This window comes from Harpia harpyja, chromosome 4 (genome assembly GCF_026419915.1).
Source record: "Harpia harpyja isolate bHarHar1 chromosome 4, bHarHar1 primary haplotype, whole genome shotgun sequence".
NCBI classification, from domain to species: Eukaryota; Metazoa; Chordata; class Aves; order Accipitriformes; family Accipitridae; genus Harpia; species Harpia harpyja.
Window position 1 is genome coordinate 32755320 of NC_068943.1, and position 19842 is coordinate 32775161.

Sequence of the window (19842 nt, forward strand, 5' to 3'; positions counted from 1 at the left end):
TCAAGATACCTCAGCCCCACGTTTGTGGGCTGCCCTGACTAGTACTGGGAACAGGCACCAGGGCTGCTCCCGCTGCACCCAAAAATGCTGCAACAAGTGACACCAAGTGGCAATTTCTGCTCAAAACCCATAGTGAAATATTCCTCCAGCACAGAATTAAAGCCTTCCCGTTAGACACCCCCAACCAGGTTTCCTCTCTAGGCCACCTCCCGAGAGAGCTCAGCAAGGGAACGCTGTGGACGCCCAGCTCAGAGCGGGACGAGCCACCCTCCAAAGCGGCATCTTTCTCCACGAAGCTTAGCAGGCACGTGGACAACCAGCACAGGCTGATGTTTTGCGACATGAAGGATTTGGTGGGTGGGGGAAACTGGTGCTGGCACCGTTTTGTGGGTGCCTTGCTCTGCCCCAGCTCAGTGGGGAGAAGGAAGGGGCACTGCACCCTGTGGCACCTTACACCCATGCTGGGGTTGGCCCTTTCTTTTTTATCGGATACCGCGGCCTTTGGGTAAACGTCATAGCGAAAGTCAAACGATAAAAACTCTGCCCTTGGGCTACTGCTGAAGGTACCGGCTTTTCCTAAGGCGACACAAAAAAATTAAATAAATAAATAAAAAAAATCTAAGTACACCATGTCATTAATTTCCAGCATGTGCTTTTAAGAGAATAACTTCTTTTCCTCTTACTCTCCCGAGGGAAATTATATCCTTTCCATAGTGCATCCACCACCACTTCAACAGGTAAAAAGACACCCCTCTGTTGCCCTGTGGAGTTTAACATTGGCGGGTGCTACCCTGCAGTTGAATAGTCACAAAAAAGATTGAATAATCAGAAAAAAGCTGTTTTAGTTGCACATTAAGGGGCCACACTGGATAATCTGTGTATCACTGAGTTCCCTGAAGTATTCATAGACCGTTCTGAGTAAGCAGGCCTTTGGAAGCATAAGAAATTTATCTAGAAAATTACTACCCTCTCTTTTGGGCTAAATATGCCTGTATTCCTGGTTCTGAGGAATAAATTAAATATGCACTCCATTTACAGTTCAACTCTGCCAGTCTTCTACCTGAGGAAATACTTTGGGGCTTTAATAGGAGCCCTCCACACACCAGGAGAGCAAGAAACACAGCTGCCCCCATCACTGCATTGCAGCAGGAGAAACAGTGCAAAGCAGAGTAGCTAAAAGGGGCGGGGGGGGGGGGGGGGGGGGAACTCTCTGCTATTCCAATACTCTGTTTCATCTTCAGCGCAGTTAATTCTCAGATGACAGGGAAAGGCCCCGAACCATCCAAGAGGAATTGAGCTGTAATTACTTAGTGCTCTTACCTCTTTGGGTTTTTTTGTTGCTGAGAGGTTATTAAATATTTCAAAAGAAATGGTTTTTTTCAATTCTTAGTTTGTAGCCATCTCAAATCTGGAATGATGTAATTATTAATAGCCAACAATTCTTTACAGTCTCAAAGTACACTGGGAAAAAAAAAAAAAATCTCTGTGCACTGCTAAAGGACTCCAGCCTCCACATATTTAAATTTCATTATATTTGTTTCCTTTAAAGTGAGCAGAGTCCTCAGGCTAAAACATGGTTAGAGTACTTTCGAGAAATGTTCGTCCTTGCTTTTGTAACTTAAAATCATTCCATCTAATAAAGACCAAAGGAAGAAAACCCCCGTCCATTATTCCTACCCTTTCTATTTATTTTCTAAAGCGGAAAAGAGAAATTAGGGAACTTGAACAATAAGTATGGTAGCAATAAATTACAGCAGCAGATGATAAACATGCAGTACATATATATTAATTCTGCTCATTTAATCACCCACTTCCAGTCTGTCTACCTCCTCTGAGGTGAATTCCAGGATTCCAAAGCCCTAAGCAGCCTCGGATAATAATAATAATAATAATAATAAATAAATAATAATCATCCTTCCTTCCTTCCCCCCAAATTGCTCTATGTCAAGGCCCCAGGCCATCAAAATTCAGTTCTCCACAGCGACAAGTTTAGTTGTGTAATACTGGATATCAAGAGGAGAAACTTTAGAATACTAAAGAGATTCCCCCACGCCCCAAAACCTGAAAACTAAAGAATACCCCCCACCCCCACCCCCAGGATTTCATTCTATTCGTGCAGATCCCAATGTATCAACATTATGGCAATTTATCAGGGTGGAGGGGAACTAAAAACAAATTACTTACACTGTCTACATTGTAAAGCTGTTACACTTTAACTCAAGGCATTAGCTTTACAACAAAGCAATATAAGAAGTGAGCCCAACAACACTTCTAAAACCTCGTAAAATGAGAGACTTTACAGTAACTTTGTATTTCTGTTATTCTAGAAGCTCGCAGATACTAATTTTCCTCAGATCCCCTGCAAGAGCAATGTGGCCGCTCCAAATTAATGCCATTAAAAGTCATCTTCATCTAATCGATCCCAAATACAGACATACATCAACACCCCCACTTTCTCTATTTCTCCCCCATATAATCTCGGAGGCAGACAAGCTCAGAACTGAGTTTATACACCAATCCCCCCAAAACAGCCACCAGCACCGCAAGGCAAATTAACAGTTGGCTGCTCATCCAAATAAAAACCAAGGCAAAAAAAGGGGTGCAGTCTACAGAGGGGCAGGTGGTTTTCCCTATGGCCATTTAAAAAGCAGCAAAGTTTCTGGCCTCTCTCAGGACTGGAAAACTGAAATTTCTTCAGGCAAGTGTAGGGGAACAGAGAGCAGCCAGAGGCAGCGGCCGACCTGTAGCTGCATTTTAGCTGAACTAAGCAGGAGGATTTAAACGGATGCTTTGTACAATCTATTCCTAAAAATGCAAGCATGTCTTCAATGGTTTTCCCCTCTTCCTCCTCCTGGCTCCCTCTAGTGCTTTTAAGCACATACTACCTTTTCCTTCCTGTTTTATTTAATGTAAATATAATATAAACAGTTGCTAAGATGGTTATTTGGGGTTTTTTGGGGGGGGGGGGTGTGTTTTAAAGAGCTGCATTAACTCTTATAAACTGCTCAGGAGTTTTTACATATTTTTACATAATATTACATATTATTCACATGTACACCACTCCAGCAATCACGCACCGACACTGGCCTTTCTACCAGAAACCTTTATGTATTAAATACTTTAAGTACAGGCCAGCGTATTTAAAATTTTACTCATTTTAAAGTCATCCATCAGCTACATCCTTAGAGAAAGTCATAACATTAATCTCTTTCCTTGCACATTCCCTCCCCCAAACAGGAATTACATCTAAACAGGAGGTTACTAAAGTGCAACAACCAAAAATAAAACAGATCAAAATTTTATGCCTGCTCGAAATGTCACTTAAAAAATGTTAATCGCATCCCTTATCTACTGTGTCCCAACATAAAACACAATCAAGAACCATACCTACACTCCCACTTTTATGAGTGGAGGAACAGTGAACTCAGGACAACATCACGCTTTTTACCTGGGGATGTATGCAAACAGAAACTAGTCCTCCAAAACCAGTAACTCCCTGAAGAGCTAAGCAGGTATTTTTAACATAATTAAAGCCTTCACCTCTCCGGACTGCTTCCATCCCAGCTCTGTACAATCAACCACTTCAGTGGCCACGTTTGTTTGTCTAAGGTCCATTCACAGAATTAAAAATGTGAAAAGGAAAGCTCATTTCAGAAGGAACAACAAGAGCAGCTTTGCTGAAGATCTAAAATTTAACCCCTCATCACACATGTACCGTGAGAGGCCCAATCTTACAGTTTGTATCACAGCACACACACACACACAAAAAGTTATTTACAGTACCAACAAAAAAAAGTTACACATGGCCAAATAAGCCCTCGCTGTCTAGTATGCTGGAAGATAGTCCTTGCATCACTGCTAGCACTTTTCTTCATTAGATTGCAAAATTCTTTCATGTGTATAAGAGCATTTATCTCCCATTTCTGAAATATTCAAACAATATTAATACTGTTCAGTCTTCTTGCAAATACTGAATTTAGCTGCTGGTTTCCACGTAACTTCAGCAATCAATTTTCTTAATATTAGGCACGAGTTAGTAAGACAGCATGGGGTACTGCATGTTAAGACATCTCCCCCTTTCAACATGCTCACATATGCAAAAAAAAAAAAAAATCTCTATATATCCCCTACAGTTCCCCTGGTGGTGAAAGACAACTTTAAACTTCCTAACAGTGCTTGAAGCTGAAAGCTGTATTACTGCACATTCATCTCACTAATGGTGCTGTGCAATGAAAATACTAGGCAGATCAACTGCCTTTTGACAACAATAATTTCTTCATACATAACATGTGGCTCTGTTTCTGACAAGGTGGAAGGCAGTTTGGGATTAAGACTCTTCCTCTATTGACCACTACTTTAGAAGTCTAAAGCATTTTTCACCAGATCCTCTCAAGATGACTTGCAAACAAACAAAATTAAGCTTAATTTGAAACACAAGTTAAATGCTCCTGTGAGGCACTCACCATAACAGCCATTTTAGTATAAGGAAACTGAGGTGGCACCAAGCAAACACCCAAAGGTGTGCAGTCAAAAATATACTGTTAAAGAATGTCAGTAGATAGGAACTGTCATTCCGGATCAGAAAAAGCTCCATCAAATTCCATCTGCAAGAGCAGGTGACACCAAGTGCAAAGCAGAAAAAGAAATAGATACCAGAAGAAGGACTACTCTACTCTTTTTCTGCTTCTGGCAACTAGCACCTTTCAGGTTTCCTGAAGTGTCATCCAAAATCACCATGGTAAACAGCTACAAATGGCTCCACACCCATTCACTTTAAAGATCCTAAAAGAGCAACTATTCCTCTTCTTGGGGGACTTTGAAATCATACCTGCAATACTTAGATACAACAGATTGCTCCAGATTGCTTCTTCCTCTCAAGACTGAGCAGCCAAGAACGCTCAGAGACTGCTATTTTCCTGTACATGAGGGATCAAACAAGAAATCAGCACCATCAATAATTTACTGCCTTCCAGTTAGTTACTTCTTCAGGGCAGCAAAGGCCAGGATTTACCCACAGAACCATGGTATTTTTCAAGCGATTGCCCCAGACAAGAGAACAACTACTACCAGAAAGTCCCATACAGAGGTAGAGTGTTGTACCGATGAAGAAATGTGTTCAGACCAAAGAAATCAAGATTAAGTTCCTATCCATGTCATACATTTCTATGATCTTGGAAAAGCCACTTAGTCTCCCCATGGGAAAATGAATGCATTCAAGACCATACGGTGCTTTGACACTACAGTGATGGAACCCGAACAAACATACTAGGCAGTACCCAGCTTGCTGTGTCCTTTTCTTGTAGGCTGGGATAACAAGCTTGCAGTTTGTGTGATGTACGTCTCCAGAACCCATACTCACAGGCAGAACAAACTTCTGAGTCTCTTGTCATGCAAGTTAAAAATCCTACTAAAGCAGAACGGTTGAACCAAAACCAGTATAAAACTAGGCTAAAAGAGTCTAAACCACTGCTTTCAGACAAAGAATTACAGTTTTTTCCAGTGTCAAATAATGAAACCTAAGCATTATTACAGTTCACGAAAAATGGCTGTTATTTTTAAGCAAGTGTTGCTCTAAACTGACTCACCGAAAGTCACACTGGAAAATCGCTGGCAGTCAACACTGCTCCCCTGGATAAACGGGAACCCAGGTCTTCTCACGTTTTGCTCTTTACCAGTTTTTGTCCTGCAACAATGTTAGTTTAACATACCGGATCACAATAGGCAACCTTGAGAATTCATCAAGCTCAAGTTGCACACAGAAACATTGTCTTCACAAGTACCCCAAAGTCAGTCCTCCTGACAAACAATTAAGTATATCCATCACTTCTCAAATTGCAATATATTTGCCTTCACGTGGCACATACATGGTCGGTCAATGCAACACTGGATGCTTGCACTTTCTGTCCCACAATAAGGATCGCAACATGACTTTAATGTGATCATCCTACCTGTTAGGTGATGAATGGTCCCTTGCTGTCACAAATCCCCTATCACAGATTTTAGTCACATATTCTTCTAGGCCCAGGATGGAGCCTCCAGTGCTCCCCTGAAGAGCTATGTAGTAGTCCATTCTGGCCAAAAGTTGACTATATTGAGCCAATTAACCTGTATGGTATTCTATGAAGTCCAACACTGTTACTCCCCAACAGGGAAAACCTAACCATACTTCCCACCCTACTAAAAAGCCATCCGCTGTTCTCCCCATCTATGTTGCCCAACAACTGACATTGCAAATTAATTATTACATCAGACACATACAACCACAAAGTGTCCAATTAAGGGCTGAGTTCCTTTTGATTTAATTAATAAACCAGGGTCATTCCTTGAATTCCTTAAATGGCAGCAGACACACTGCAGGTTGGCATGTTTTAGCGCAGGAATTCTGTCCTGAACAAGGACCAACATGCAGCAGTGTGCTTGTCTTCAGGACAATCTCTGTTTTGGAGGGAGAGCAGCTGAGGCACCTGGGTGTGCTTTGATTCAACTCTGCTCCTGGGTAGCCTCAACAGTGAAGACCCCTGACAGGTTCTGGATACCTGGAAGAAAATAACCCGCCACATGACATAAATGGCAAGCTCTAGATATATAGGTTGTATCAGGTCAAATATACCAATGGAAATCATCTTGGCAAACACCACTCCTCTGCACATCTCTCAATGACATCTGACAGGTCCTTTATTACACAGCATACAGATCTATACTTACAAATGCTGTCACACCCTCTGGAAATAGTTCAAGAAATTATGGTTTTCTCGTGCTAATGGTAGTTTACATATCTGCTCTCTTCCTACACAAGCTACTGATAATTTTTCTCCTGTCTGTGTGTCTTTGCAGTATGCATTCACAAAATAACTTCATCTGCCATCAAAATCTACACTTCTGAAGGATAGAAGACTGCTACATCCAACACAAAAAAAAGTCATGATTGGCACTGAACGTGAGTAAGGTGTACCCCCTCACAAACTAAATAGGAGTCTCAGGCTATATCAGCCCAGACATGAAAAGTTATCTACCATCTTTGCAAAAAAATAACACTTATATTGTAGTCAGAAGCTAGCTGAGTCTGAACACCTGCAGAACACATTTTCTAATATCATATCTGCATTTAGAACCTCAATTCTCTCTCTCATATGACATTCTTCAATGTCACGTCCAAGCCTAACATCATGAGGAGACAAAATTTCATATCTATTAAATCAAGCAGAGATTCCCAAACCCAAGGAGTCAGAGCTGTAGGCCCAATAGCGGAACTGAGAGAGAAAAGTCCCAAAACCATTTCTTTCAAAACAGCAGTGCTCATAAGGACATAAAAATATGTCTGGCATTATTGCCAATTTTGGAGTTTCCACCCAAGTACCAGTGAAAAGAAATGGCTTGTTTCCCGAGAGCAGGCAGAATCCTGTGAGAAGGTCACCTAGCGAGAGTCATACCAGTTAAACCTTCCACGACCGCAACAAGACAGTCTCTACTAGCTGTCATCATGGGATGAAATTACTTTCACAAGCATAAGAACTTCCATTGAAAGATTTCAGCACACAAAGACCTGTATCCGAACAGCTGCATATCAGCCAAGTAACTAAAGACGTAAACCTAAGCTATTTAATACCTCGTCATTTAACCCAACAATCACATTACCTATTTTTACATTTTTCCATTTTAAAGAAATATAGATGACATGGTTAGGAAGTTTAAAAGTAACAAGAATCTGTGACAATTTACACAGAACTGGCTTTTCTTTCAAAACTGAAGACAGGTTCAATATGCTTCCTATAGAGTTAGGAAATAAGACCTTATTTGGTAAAAAAAAGTTTGAAACTTATTTTTTCCTCTTCTCAAAACAAGAAATGAATGTTGTTACTCCCAACAAAGGAATTTAAAGATTGCAAAGATGTACTCTGGTTCTCACAAAGCATGGATTATTGTCTGGCATAGCTCAAGAGCTTCTTGAACAAGAGCAGCTTTTAAAAAGATCTTGGATCTTGATGTTAATTTCAAGTGTTGGAGAATCTATGAAGTCCATCAATAAGCTAGTGCAATAGTTAACTAGGTACCACTTCAAATATTTTTTCCTTTTATGCAAATTCATATTTTTTTACTTTCTGCTTCCTGCTGCTGACTCCTGTATTTGCAAATGTACGCTCTTTGAAGGCTCTCCATTATGTTCATGCATAGGTACATGATCAAATCACTTCAGCAAACTCAGGATTTACTTCTTCACCGCCATCTACATTAAGTGTGTAGATATGTTTTTCCAACACCTACAACCAGTACTGACTTCAATTTAAAAATGTCTTGAAGTGAATCCATCAAACCCGATTATATTCCAGAAGTGAGGTCAATAATATTGGAAAGGAAATCTCCCATTCTGTGTTCAATACATTCAACTACTATCAGCTCTTGGCTGCCGCTTATCTACAGGGAGTGTCTTGTATGCTGCCTGTTGCCCATGAGTCTCGATATCTTGCAGTACCGGTTTTTTGGCCACTGCTCCTCATCCTTAAGGTGCATCCAGTCTTTTTTCCTGGTGATTAACTTCCCAAAGTTTTGAGTCCATCCTTCCAAAGAGTCAACTAATGTGCTCTTTAATTCAATCAAATACATGAGGCTATGCCATCATTTGTAATTTTTCTACTTTACATGGCCTAGATAAAACTCTCAGGAGGATTTTGCATTTTCTTCCAACTGTGTGTTCATTTGGGGTTGGGTTTTTTTGCAAACAAACATCCAACGACTGAACATCACAAAATTATATCTTAATTCAATGATTCTTCATTGAGTGTAACATTTACAGGAGTCAGTTTTAGACAGACTAGATCAAATCCTTAATCTAACTGATATACTAGACATTTTATAATACCTGTTTTCTATTAATCATCTTGAATAGCATTTGCTACATGACAACCCTTAAAATTTTGGACAGTTTTACATTAGCCATTTAAAAAAAAAAATTCCTTGGACTCCACAAATTTGTAGCACAAATTTTCAGAAGTGTTCTTTCAGTCTTTATTTACTGCTGTAATATGATGGATTTGTTCATAGCTATATGATCATTTGTAATATTCAGCTTCATTGTCACTACAGATGTACATAACAGTTCTGTCTTTTCAGCGCTGTTGTTGACAACTTTAGCGCAGCCATCAGACATATGTCACTGTTCTTTTTGCTCCTGGTATTTTTAGAACTTCTCCTCATTAGCCCTAGATCATAAAGAAAATCTGGAGAGTTTTCTTTAATCATCTTTGTAAAAAATTACTTATACTTATTCCTATGTATTGGCTGCTGCCCTTGAATCACTTCTAAATCAAGATGGGAGTCTTCCTTTGCTTAAACTATCTTTTCATATTTGACACTGCACGTTCTAGATAGCCATGTGTTCTTGCATTCTGCCCCACCGCCCCCCCCCCCCAAATTTGAGAGACACTCTTATAAGCAATGTTAGAAGCATAGTAGTGATGTAACAGCACATCACATCATGCAGAACAGAAGATTTGCTTAGTCCCTCATGGTTTTTACCCTCAAAAATGGGAATGTCACATAGTTTTGCAGCCATCTTCTCCCATGACCTTATGAACTGCGATGAGACCTTATGAACCGTGATGAGGAGATACTCAGTTTACAGGGTGGAGAGAGTTCAGTGAGAGAGGAAAAACAATGGGTAACATCTCTGTGCATGTTTTCTTAGCATTTAACTGCTGCCCAAGAAACTGGAATAGCACAAGGATATCTCAGGAAATCCTCTGGCAACACCTTCCTTTCCCTGATAAAAGGGTGGAACACAGATGAATTGTAAGGGCATGTATCACTTTACATTAATATTGGTTTTTTGAACGGAAAAACCTTTTCCAAACAACCTAAAGACTACCAAGCCAATTTGACCTCAGAGTTCATTCAAACCTGTCTTCATTCAAACTGCCTTTAACCAAAACCACTTTGTCTTGTTATTTTTGTATTTTGCCCAAGGCTGCATGCGATGCTTGGAATGGAGCAGTACAGACATCATAGGCAGTTACAGACCTAAACACAGATTGTAATGTAAAAGACAATTTTTATTACTGGACTGCAGATGAGGAGTAGGACCAAAGGTCAACACAATTTCTATGCAATAAGCTTGCATTTAGAAGGTTCAGCCTTACTTAGCTCATTTGCTTAAACCAATTTGTCAAAAAAAACCCAACCAACCAACCAAAAACAAACCAAACAAAAATGATCACACCCCCCACCCCCCAAAACCACAGACTTTTCCCAGTGATTATGTGATATATACAATATTTGCCTTAACAGAGGACTACAACCACTGTGCAATCCTGCCCTCACCCTGTAAAGTTCAATTTAGTGCCTTATTTCTAACAACAAATAAATCATATATTGCAGACAGCTCCTCCTGTATTCAAAAGCAATAGGTAGTGAATGACCACCATGAACTCATGAGCTGGTAGCCTTTTGCTTATTTGCAGAAGTGAGACAGCTGCCTGACTGCCGATGAACTGCAGAGAGCGCACAATTAAGGTACACTTGAGGAGGGAAAGTCGATACAGCCATGCCTCCCTGCCTACATATGAAAAAAAGTGTAACAGACCTGAATGTTACATGTTGCTCAGAACACTACAGGTGCTGGAAGTGAACTTGTTTTCCACATAATTTTAGTCTCTTCATATTCAGTAAGCTCCAGTGCCCTTACTTTAAAAGCCCCACACAACTTCCTTCCCACACTTAAGAGCAAGTGAACTGTATTTTTTGCTACAATAAATTTGTACATATAAATTTGTACAAGTGCCTTTGTGCTAGATTGACATCGGGTCTTTAACAAAGATCCAATAGTTGTCACTCAACTGTCCCCACATTTCAAAGTCTGGCTATGCAGCAGTACTTTATTCCATCTTAATTATTGTCTCTTGCAACAGGAAATTCAAGGCACAAACGTTAAAAAAAACCTTCTGATATCTCAGTAAACTCATGCTGTAAAATAATTTAAAGATGTTGTTTCACAATTAAGTTGCTCTAAGATTACATTGCTTCCAAAAAGGGAAGACTAGCCCTTACTGTCATTACCCCCCCTTGCATCAGTTCTAGGAATGGCACAACTGCAGAGACAGATCAGCCTGTCAGGCACCCTGGAAATTTAACAGCTGGAAAAAAACAAACCTCTCTTACTTCCCCTAAAAATGCAGCTTTTGGAGAAGTGAGAGGAACTGTGGAGGGACTTAATAAATGTAACTTGTGTGAAATTTTTGGAACTACCTTTATCAGTCATTTCTAAAATGGACAATCTGAGCTACAATACTAAAAGAACAAAAGAAAGGAAAAAAAATCCATCCACCCGTGAACCCTTTTTTTGGAGGATGGGGGATGCAATTTTAAAATATTTCTACAATATGTAGTGGCAAAAATGGTTAAAAAACAACAACAAAAAAACCCACAAAAACCAAAACCAAAGGTTCTGTCCCTTCTTACTCATTCCTATACCCTGGCTGCAACCACACACTAATGCAAGGGTCGTAGCACCTTGCTATGAATTCGTTAACAGACTCAATTAATCTTAAAAATAATCCTTCACTTAAAACATGCTACCAAACCACAACTCGCATAACTGGTTCATCACAAACTTGACAGAAACCATATCTGCACACTAAACTAAGCTAACCAGCAGTATTTGGTGGACTACTTTTTTTTTTTTGGCAGATACACATAAAATCTATTTCTAGCAGCACTCAATCTTAGTAAAGCTTTTTTTTTTTTTTTAAATGCCAGTCTGCATGCAATCTAAATTGCTTTGGTATTACTTTGTAACAAATAGCATAGGTATCCACTTAGGTGAAAGGAGGGCCAAATTCATACATTAGAGTCACTTGAGTAACAGTTCTTATGAAAAAGGGTTGCAAAGGTTTGGGCCTACAGTTCACACTGCTGAAAGGATGCCTCACACATTTTCAACATAGCTTCTTTGGTTCCAGTCATTCAAGAATTTTACAAAAAAAATAACAACAAACTTAAATTCAGTCACCCCCAAAAGAAATCCATTCATCTCCACTGTCTGTAGAAAGTGGGAGGGCTTTTTGGTCTAGCGCAACTGAGAATGCAGAGAGATCCAGGCTTAGGACAGCTCTGCTATGCGATAAATACCATCCACAATAACCTGGATACGCTAAGTGTCCTGCCCATACCAGTACTTTGCCTGTACTAAGAAAGAAGTTGCACAAACACTTTAAACTGGGATAAATGACACCGACAATAAAATTAGAAAGCAACCCATCTATCTCCAGATGCTCATTTTGCCCCTAGGCCACCCCCAGTTCCCTGAGAGAAGCAGAAATACCAACTGGTTGCACAGCAAATTAGATGGGGAAAGTTATTCAGATAAAATTAGCTGAGCCAAATAAGTAACTTTTTTTTTTAAAACCCAACCAGTTCCCTGAGCAATGACACAAATGAACAGGGGAGGGCTGAGAAGCACAGGGAGAACAGAACTGTTTCTTTCTTTGCCAGTGCCAATTTAGTGTTCAGGGGACTGCGGCTTCCCTGACACTTCATAAGGCTTATCAACAAAACCAATCGCAATGAATATTAATGGGACAATACTGCTTCCCATCCTTGCTCCTCATATTCTCTACACCTTACTGCCAGTTTCCACACCTCTACAAAGTTAGGCAAAACCAGCTGATTCAGCACAGTGAACTGCATCAGGAAAAACAATCAACAAAAAAAAAAAAAAAAAAAAAGGTTTTTCTTCAGCTAAATTAGTTTTCCCACGGGAGGCTGTGACTAAGGACTATTTAGTCCAGAATATTCTTTTATGAGCCCTACTGTTGAGCCTCTACACCGCAACATACATTTACTCTGTTTTCTATGGTTGTAATCAAATTCCTTTTGGTATATTTGAAACCTTACAGGTTTCAGTTTTATTTGAAAGCAGATATTCCATCTACACACAATAATGACTTCAAGTTTTTGCCGCATGCCTCCTTTTCATGGCTTTTATTCAGTCAGGTCCAGTTCTATGCCAGGCACTCACTCCCTTGCCTCTGTGCAGCTGCTACCAAGACCAGCACTAACCGATCAACCTTACATCAGCTGGCATCACAAGGACAGCTTCCTCCACACTTTGATTTAAAAAATAAAAGGCAAATCAAAAAGAAGTTGTGGAGCACCCTACAGAACATCTCTTAAGAGTGGGAACACCGCAAGTTCACTAAATCTTGAAGATTGCTTTGAAATTTTTGACTGCTACATCCTCGTTTAATGAAAATACTTTGTGCACATACTTCAATCTGTATGCAAACCCACAAAAAAAGCCCATCAAAAGGGTCAGAATACTTTACAACCACTAGCTTTACTTCAGAAAATACCAGTGAAAATTTATTTCAGATAAATACATAGTTATGTTCACATGCAGATATGAAGATAAAAAGGTTTTTAGGCATCCATTTATTTTGGGTTCCTTTCATCATATACATCTACTGCCTGAGATCTCAGGCCCTTTCAAATGCAACTGTAATTACAGGCTTTCAGATCTTGTTAATTCGTCCAAGTCACCCAAAATTAGAGGACACAGTTTTAGGTCTTGATCAGTGTATTGTGGTGGGGCCGTGGCACAGCAAAGATGATGCATGCTGCTCAACTTGGTCCAACATTATCTAACATTTAAACCAGTCCTTGCTTTCTGTGTTCATGTAACCATCTGGAATCCATGTTGGCAATGAGTACTGAGACTGTAAGACAAATACAGCTAAAACTGAAAACATTTCTACTACATAAACAGTCTATAAAGAAGAAATCCACTACATTACCAGTCTCCAAACGCAGACCTTGAAGAATATGCCAGCTAGTGGATGGTTAAGAATTTCAGCATATTGGGCCAGACTCCAAAACCCTCAAGCCAGTTGGTAATTAACAGACATCTAGGTCCTCCACATGAAAGAGGGCTATTGTTTAAACAGTGACACAAATTTTTCCTTTCCTTTTCATAGCCAGTCTCTGCCTGTGTTTTAAGATTCCCTTAGGACCATAACAGTATATGATTTTAGAAGCTCATCTTCTCAAATAAACAATTTGTTTGACTTTTAGTTGCCAAACGTGCTTACATCACAGGTAGAACAAAATCATTTTACAGGCTTCTCAGAGATCCCAAATCTCCCCTTTCTTTAATAGCTGGAAAAAAATAATATCCAAATAACCTAATTAAAACCTAACATACCTACAATAGCAACAGAATTACAAAACAGAGTAACAAAACATACTGAGGGCCTGTAAATAGTCTGTGATAAGTCCAATTAGTAAGCAACGTACCTACAGGGAGTATTAGTCTGTGTCTTCATAAATAATGATGTGTTACAGCAAAACTTCTAAGATAAACCAAAGGATGCTTCATTGAACACATTTTTTAAAGAAGCAATGATCTATGATCTGTATAAAATTGCCTGTTCTCTGATCTGTTACGTTACTCAGACTACATATAAACCATACTTAACTTAATCAATGTAGTAAAAGAGAACATTATGAGGTGTGAACACTTATCTATAAGGGAGCAAGTTAAATCACCAAGAAGGATAACAGGGAGGATGTGACAGAGAAGGAGCTGGTAAAAGTACTCAATTGATATGAAGATAACTTTAAGAAGAAAAGAGTCAATAAAACCAAGAGCCAATCCTGTCAGAAAAGGACAAAAAACTAAATTAGAATTATAAAGCATTTTCCGAATGCCCATGACTTTCCAAAGTCTATGGCTTTGACTGCTTTGTTATTTTCTGGAGCCTGACTGGTGTCTCCGTACCCCACCCAAGCCTATCTGGCCATATGAGGAAACACCCAAATCCCCACAGCATTCAAGATGATAAAAACCTCCCTGGAGAAAAGAACTGGATGAGATAGTTCCTTTTGGACCAGCTTCATCTCCTCCCACTCAAAGGAGCCATTTGCGGTCTGCCTGTCTATGCAATCGTTCATCTGAAGTCTCTAAATCTGACCAGAATTATGTAGCACAAAAGCATAATTCAGCAACACAGTCAACAGCACCATTCACCAGGACAGTCAGCCCTTTCACAGTCACCCTAACAAAGGTGCTAGCAAATGCGTAAGCATGTGGAACAGGCTGTCCTCACCTCTAGGTGCAGTTAGTCAGTCCAGGTCTAGACTGCAGAGTCCCAAGAAGCTTATATCACTGCTAGAGGAGTGCTGCAGGCAGGTTACCAGCATGTCAGATCAGCATCGCTTGTGAGCTTCTGCCACCTAACAAGTTTGGGAAGAACTGAGCTTACTGGCTCACTGGCAGAATTTGCCACTGTGTTGCAGAAAGCCTATCTTACAGCTCTAGATAAAAGCAAAACCAAGGAAACTTAGGTATGTTTCAAAACTGCCTCCTCATTGTAATTAAATTTGTTTTAGGAAAGACTTATTTCCCGTTCCTTTTGCTTCAAATAACAAGCAAAATATATTACTAATTTCTCTTTTGTCTGAGAGGCATAGTCATGTGCTTCTAGCTTCTTCAATCACTCCCAGTTGCTAATAAAAGCTTTTGAGTGCTACTAACACTTTACAGGGAATAACACAGATTACGCCAGCATTACCTCTTCACTACATGTCCTCTGCATTCACTTGCTAAAATACAGAAAACTGCACTTCCAATCACACTGACATAAAGCACATTTTTATATGCGTGAGTGCAAAAGTCTGATTTCAATCCGTCCTAAATTTTATTTTAGTAGATTGTTTGCATTAGCCTCCAAAGACAGCCTCAGCACTTCCCTGCTCTCTTTTCTGGAGCTAGGCCACACCGTGAGTGACCACCACGGACCGCAGCGGTGCACATTCACTGACAAGCACCAGGCAAAAGACCCCGCTATGGCAGATGGAATAACCTCTAGCAGCTTGCTCAAGGCAAAGGGGCCTCTTTCCTCAGTTGCTGCAGGATAACGCCATCGACTGCTTCCAAGTAAAACCGACATTGTGGTCAGATTCCTAACACTTACATTTCAATGAATCATTGCTGGGAATAGGCTCGAGCTCATTTGCTGCTCATGACCATGAAGCATATGGCAACTTTATCATCACAAAACCCCAATCAAACCATCACCCTAATCATATCAGGCAAGCAGACATATACAGCCCTGTTATCCAGCCATAAATATAATCATTTAACAACACTCATTGTTTATGAGATTGCTGTATCATCTCCATATTGCTGATTAATGCTTACCACATAGTTTCAAAGCACGCAGGCAAACACAGAAGGCCATTTAGCAGGCATTTAAGGAAGGAAAACTTTATGAGGAAACCACCTTTTAAAATAACTTCCAATTAATACAATCATAATGATGCTGGGCTCCATCTTCTCTGTATTTGATATATTCCTCACATACAATTTATAATGCCACAAGTGTTTCATAACACTCAGTATTCACTTGCACGTGCACATATATCAAAAATCCAGTAAAATGAAATTACTTAATCTGCAGCCATCACCTCATAATGCAGTGTGTTCCAAAAGCAAGAAATGCTTGTACTTAATTTTAAAATAAACAATTACAGGAGAGAAATCTCTCTTTATAAAACATAAACTACTATTTTTATTGGGAGATTTGTCAGCACATTAGTAATGCTGAGCCACCCTGTTCCCAACGATATTATTGTTAGTTGTCTCATTTCTCTCTGTAGAGTTAGGCAGTACTCATGGGCTAATCAGCAAACTTCAAACACAGGCACAGATGTAGGCATGCCCGTGCAAACATTTAAAAGGTTTTATAAAAGTATAAAGCAGATAACATCAAAATCTTCTGGAGGATCCTGGGTCCAACCAGAGCCCCAAGTCACGTCAACATAGCATTCCCCCGCAGAAAATTAAATTTCTACCCCCCCCCCAAAAAAAAAACCCTAAAGAAATACTTTTAATAATATCCACAAGATTGGAAATGCTTTGACAATTATTTGAGCATGTTGTGTTTACCTCTACAGTTTAAAGTGGTGGCAAAAAAAAGAAGTGACAAGAAAGTGCTGACAAACCACTTTACCCACCTTTTAAGAGCAGGTTAATTTTTGCCTCTCTGAAAAATCCCTTCACATAGCCACAACACAAACACTCATAAAGTAATGCCGCTGAAAATTTTAAGGACAATGTAAACTTCTTTTCACACTTTGAATCAAAAAGGCAGTATTAACTTAGCACTTCATAGGGTACAGCTGGAACCAGCAATGATAAATGGCAGGAGCCAGCAGTGAAGTTAAACAACTCATTCACTCACCAAGTATTATTTTAATTTGGTGGACTGGAATCAAAGGCCCAAACACCCCTCAGCTAACTTGCTTTTATTCTCCCCTACTCCCCACCCATGTGCCTGCAGCCCCACCGAGCTCAGCCAGCAGCCAGGACCCCTTTGGCCAAGACAACTTCCCACAGGGGCCTAGAGACTGCCCAGACTCCATGACACCTGTGGAAAGCCCCACAGGTGGGGAAGGGTCGGTGGGACACAGCTGGCTACCCCACCCCACATGCTGAGAGAGGCACCACGTCCCCCCAGCACCTCAAGCCCAAAACAGAGGCCGGGGCCATGCCTGCAGCCTCACTCAAGCAGATCAGCTGCCTGAGCCGGCCCTTTCCCCCTCGCCCTCCTCCTCAGGGCACTGCTGTGCCAAGATGGCAGCGCTCCCACAGCGCCCAACCCACCTCGCCACCCGGGGGTTACGGCACGGCCCCGCCCCCACCGCGGGGACGCCCCGCCCCTCCCGTTCGCCCCGCCCCCAAAATGGCGGACGCACCTCCTGTCTCTCGGCTCGCCCCCCGCCTCCGCGGCCACACGAGCCTCCCCCCCCGCCCCCTTCCATCACCGCCCCATTGGCCAGCGCCGCCCGCACCAGCTCCCCTCCCCCCCGCCGCAGCCAATAGCAACAAAGAAAGGCGCGCGTCCTTACGTCGGTGGCCCACCTCCTGCGCACAGCCATTCGCTCCCGCGGCCAGCCGCGCCTTGCGCATGCGTACTAGCGCGGCGCAAAGCCCTAACCCGGAAAGTTCGGCGTCTAATCATCAAAGCCTCGCCTGCCCCACCCTGCGCCGCAGGAGAGGGGGAGGTGCCATGGACTCTGCGCATGCGTCCTCGCCCCCCGCCCGGCGGAGGGAGGGGCGGTGTGGCGCTTAGTGCGCAGGCGCAGTGCCCGCCGTGGAGGCGGCGGTGGGGGGGGGGGACGGCTTGGCTGGTAGTGGGCGGGGCGGTGAAGCCTCCCTGTTATGGCGGCGCTCCCTAGCGGCCGGCAGCGCCGCTGCAGTGCGCGCTCCCGGCGGCGGAGCGCGGCCCGGCCCGGCCCGGCCCGGCCCAGCGCCGCCCGTAGGTACCGTTAAGCGGGGACAGGCCTGGGGGTGGTGGCGAACGAGGAGGAGGAGGAGAGCGGCTGGCCCGCCGGGGCCTGGCCCGTGGTTCCGCCGGGACCGCGCCGTCTCTCAGCAAAGTCTCGGATGGGGCGGGGGGGGCCCTGCCCTTGCGAGCGCCGCGGCGGTTAATAACGCCGGGTGCATCGGGCGGAGCCGTGTGGGAGCTGTCACCCGGCGGGGGGGGGGGGGGGGGGAAATCGGCCCGACCTCCCCACACCTTGGGGAACGCGTGCCTGAAGGAGTAGGGGGGGTCGGCGTGACCCTCGCGCCTCAGCGCGGCAGCCTGTCCTCTTTAATCCTTTTCTCTTCTTGATCCCCAGAGACGTTGGCCAGAGGAGGGTGGAAGGTGCTGAGGCGAGGCCCCCAGTGGTGCATGAGCGTCCCACGGCCGGCCCAGCGTGGCCCCTGACCAGAGGCTCGCCCCGCCACAGGCTCACCCCCACGAGAGGTTCTCCCCTGCCACAGCTTTGCCCCACGAGAGGTTCTCCCCCGCCACAGCTTTGCCTCCACAAGAGGTTCTCCCCCGCCGCAGCTTTGCCCCCACAAGAGGTTCTCCCCTGCCACAGCTTTGCCCCCACAAGAGGTTCTCCCCTGCCATAGCTTTGCCCCATGAGAGGTTCTCCCCCACCACAGGTTTGCCCCCGCAAGAGGTTCTCCCCCACCACAGGTTTGCCCCCACAAGAGTTTCTCCCCTGCCACAGCTTTGCCCCCACGAGAGGTTCTCCCCCGCAGCAGGCTTGCCCCCACCACAGGTTCGCCCCATGTCAGCCGTTGGCAAGCGCTGGCGCAGAGCTCCCAGCCTGACAGGCAGCCCGGCTCCCGTCCGCAGGCCCCTCAAGCTGACCCTGCAGTGGTGTCGGAGGACAGCAAGATCAACACACCACTCTCCTACCTCAGCTGGGCTCGGCGCTGGCCCCCAACGAGCGTAAAACAGCCCTCCATGCAGCTGCCCCAGAAGATGGAAGAGAAAAAAAGTAAGCCTAAAAAAAAAATAATGTTCTGAGCAGTCATGAGGCAGATCTTGTGAGAAACTTTTTTAGGAATCAACAGTCTTCACTTAACCTCTTTTCCCAGTCAACCAACTGAAATTTCTGTGCCAGAATGAATGGAAATCTTTTTTCAGTTATAGCACAGAAAAGATTAAGTAGCTAACTTACAAGTAAGGCACGTTTTATGTTCTCTGTGTCACTTGTGGTGACAGTCAGAAATTTGATATCTTCAGTGTGGTCAAAGAATGCTGCCTTACTTCTCCTTGGTGTTACTACAGTAAAGATATTTTGCTTTATCTTGCATCTGTTGAGAAACATATTCAGTAATTTTTTTACCTAAAAAAGGCTTCATTTTTTTCCTAAACAAATTAGTTTAGTTGCAGTAGTGCTGTATTGACAGCATTAATTAAAAAAAAAGAGAGAGAAATGTGAGCTAATAGAAAGTGGGGGTTATGTAGGCTCAGCTGAATATGCTGGAAAGTATGGGTCATCTCATGACAG

General features: G+C 42.7%; 2 protein-coding genes across 5 annotated transcripts in view; one reads left to right on the forward strand and one right to left on the reverse strand.

The window, feature by feature from the left end:
• CAB39L (calcium binding protein 39 like) overlaps positions 1-15233 on the reverse strand; it is a 64473-nt gene extending 49240 nt beyond the window's left edge. The window contains exon 1 of one of the 2 annotated variants that reach the window (XM_052786157.1): positions 15096-15233. The gene's annotated coding sequence lies outside the window, so the exon portion shown is untranslated. The remainder of the gene's footprint in view (positions 1-15095) is intronic. The other variant, XM_052786155.1, reaches the window with a different exon arrangement.
• Positions 15234-18196: 2963 nt separating this feature from the next.
• Positions 18197-19842, forward strand: part of SETDB2 (SET domain bifurcated histone lysine methyltransferase 2) — a 29217-nt gene continuing 27571 nt past the window's right edge. For 2 of the 3 annotated variants that reach the window (XM_052786148.1, XM_052786146.1), the window contains exons 1-4: positions 18197-18312; positions 18673-18800; positions 18902-18935; positions 19037-19326. In XM_052786148.1, the coding sequence (XP_052642108.1) occupies positions 18212-18312; positions 18673-18800; positions 18902-18935; positions 19037-19326 (553 nt within the window). In that variant the 5' untranslated portion in view covers positions 18197-18211. Of the gene's footprint in view, positions 18313-18659; positions 18801-18901; positions 18936-19036; positions 19327-19842 lie in introns of those variants that run through there. The other variant, XM_052786149.1, reaches the window with a different exon arrangement.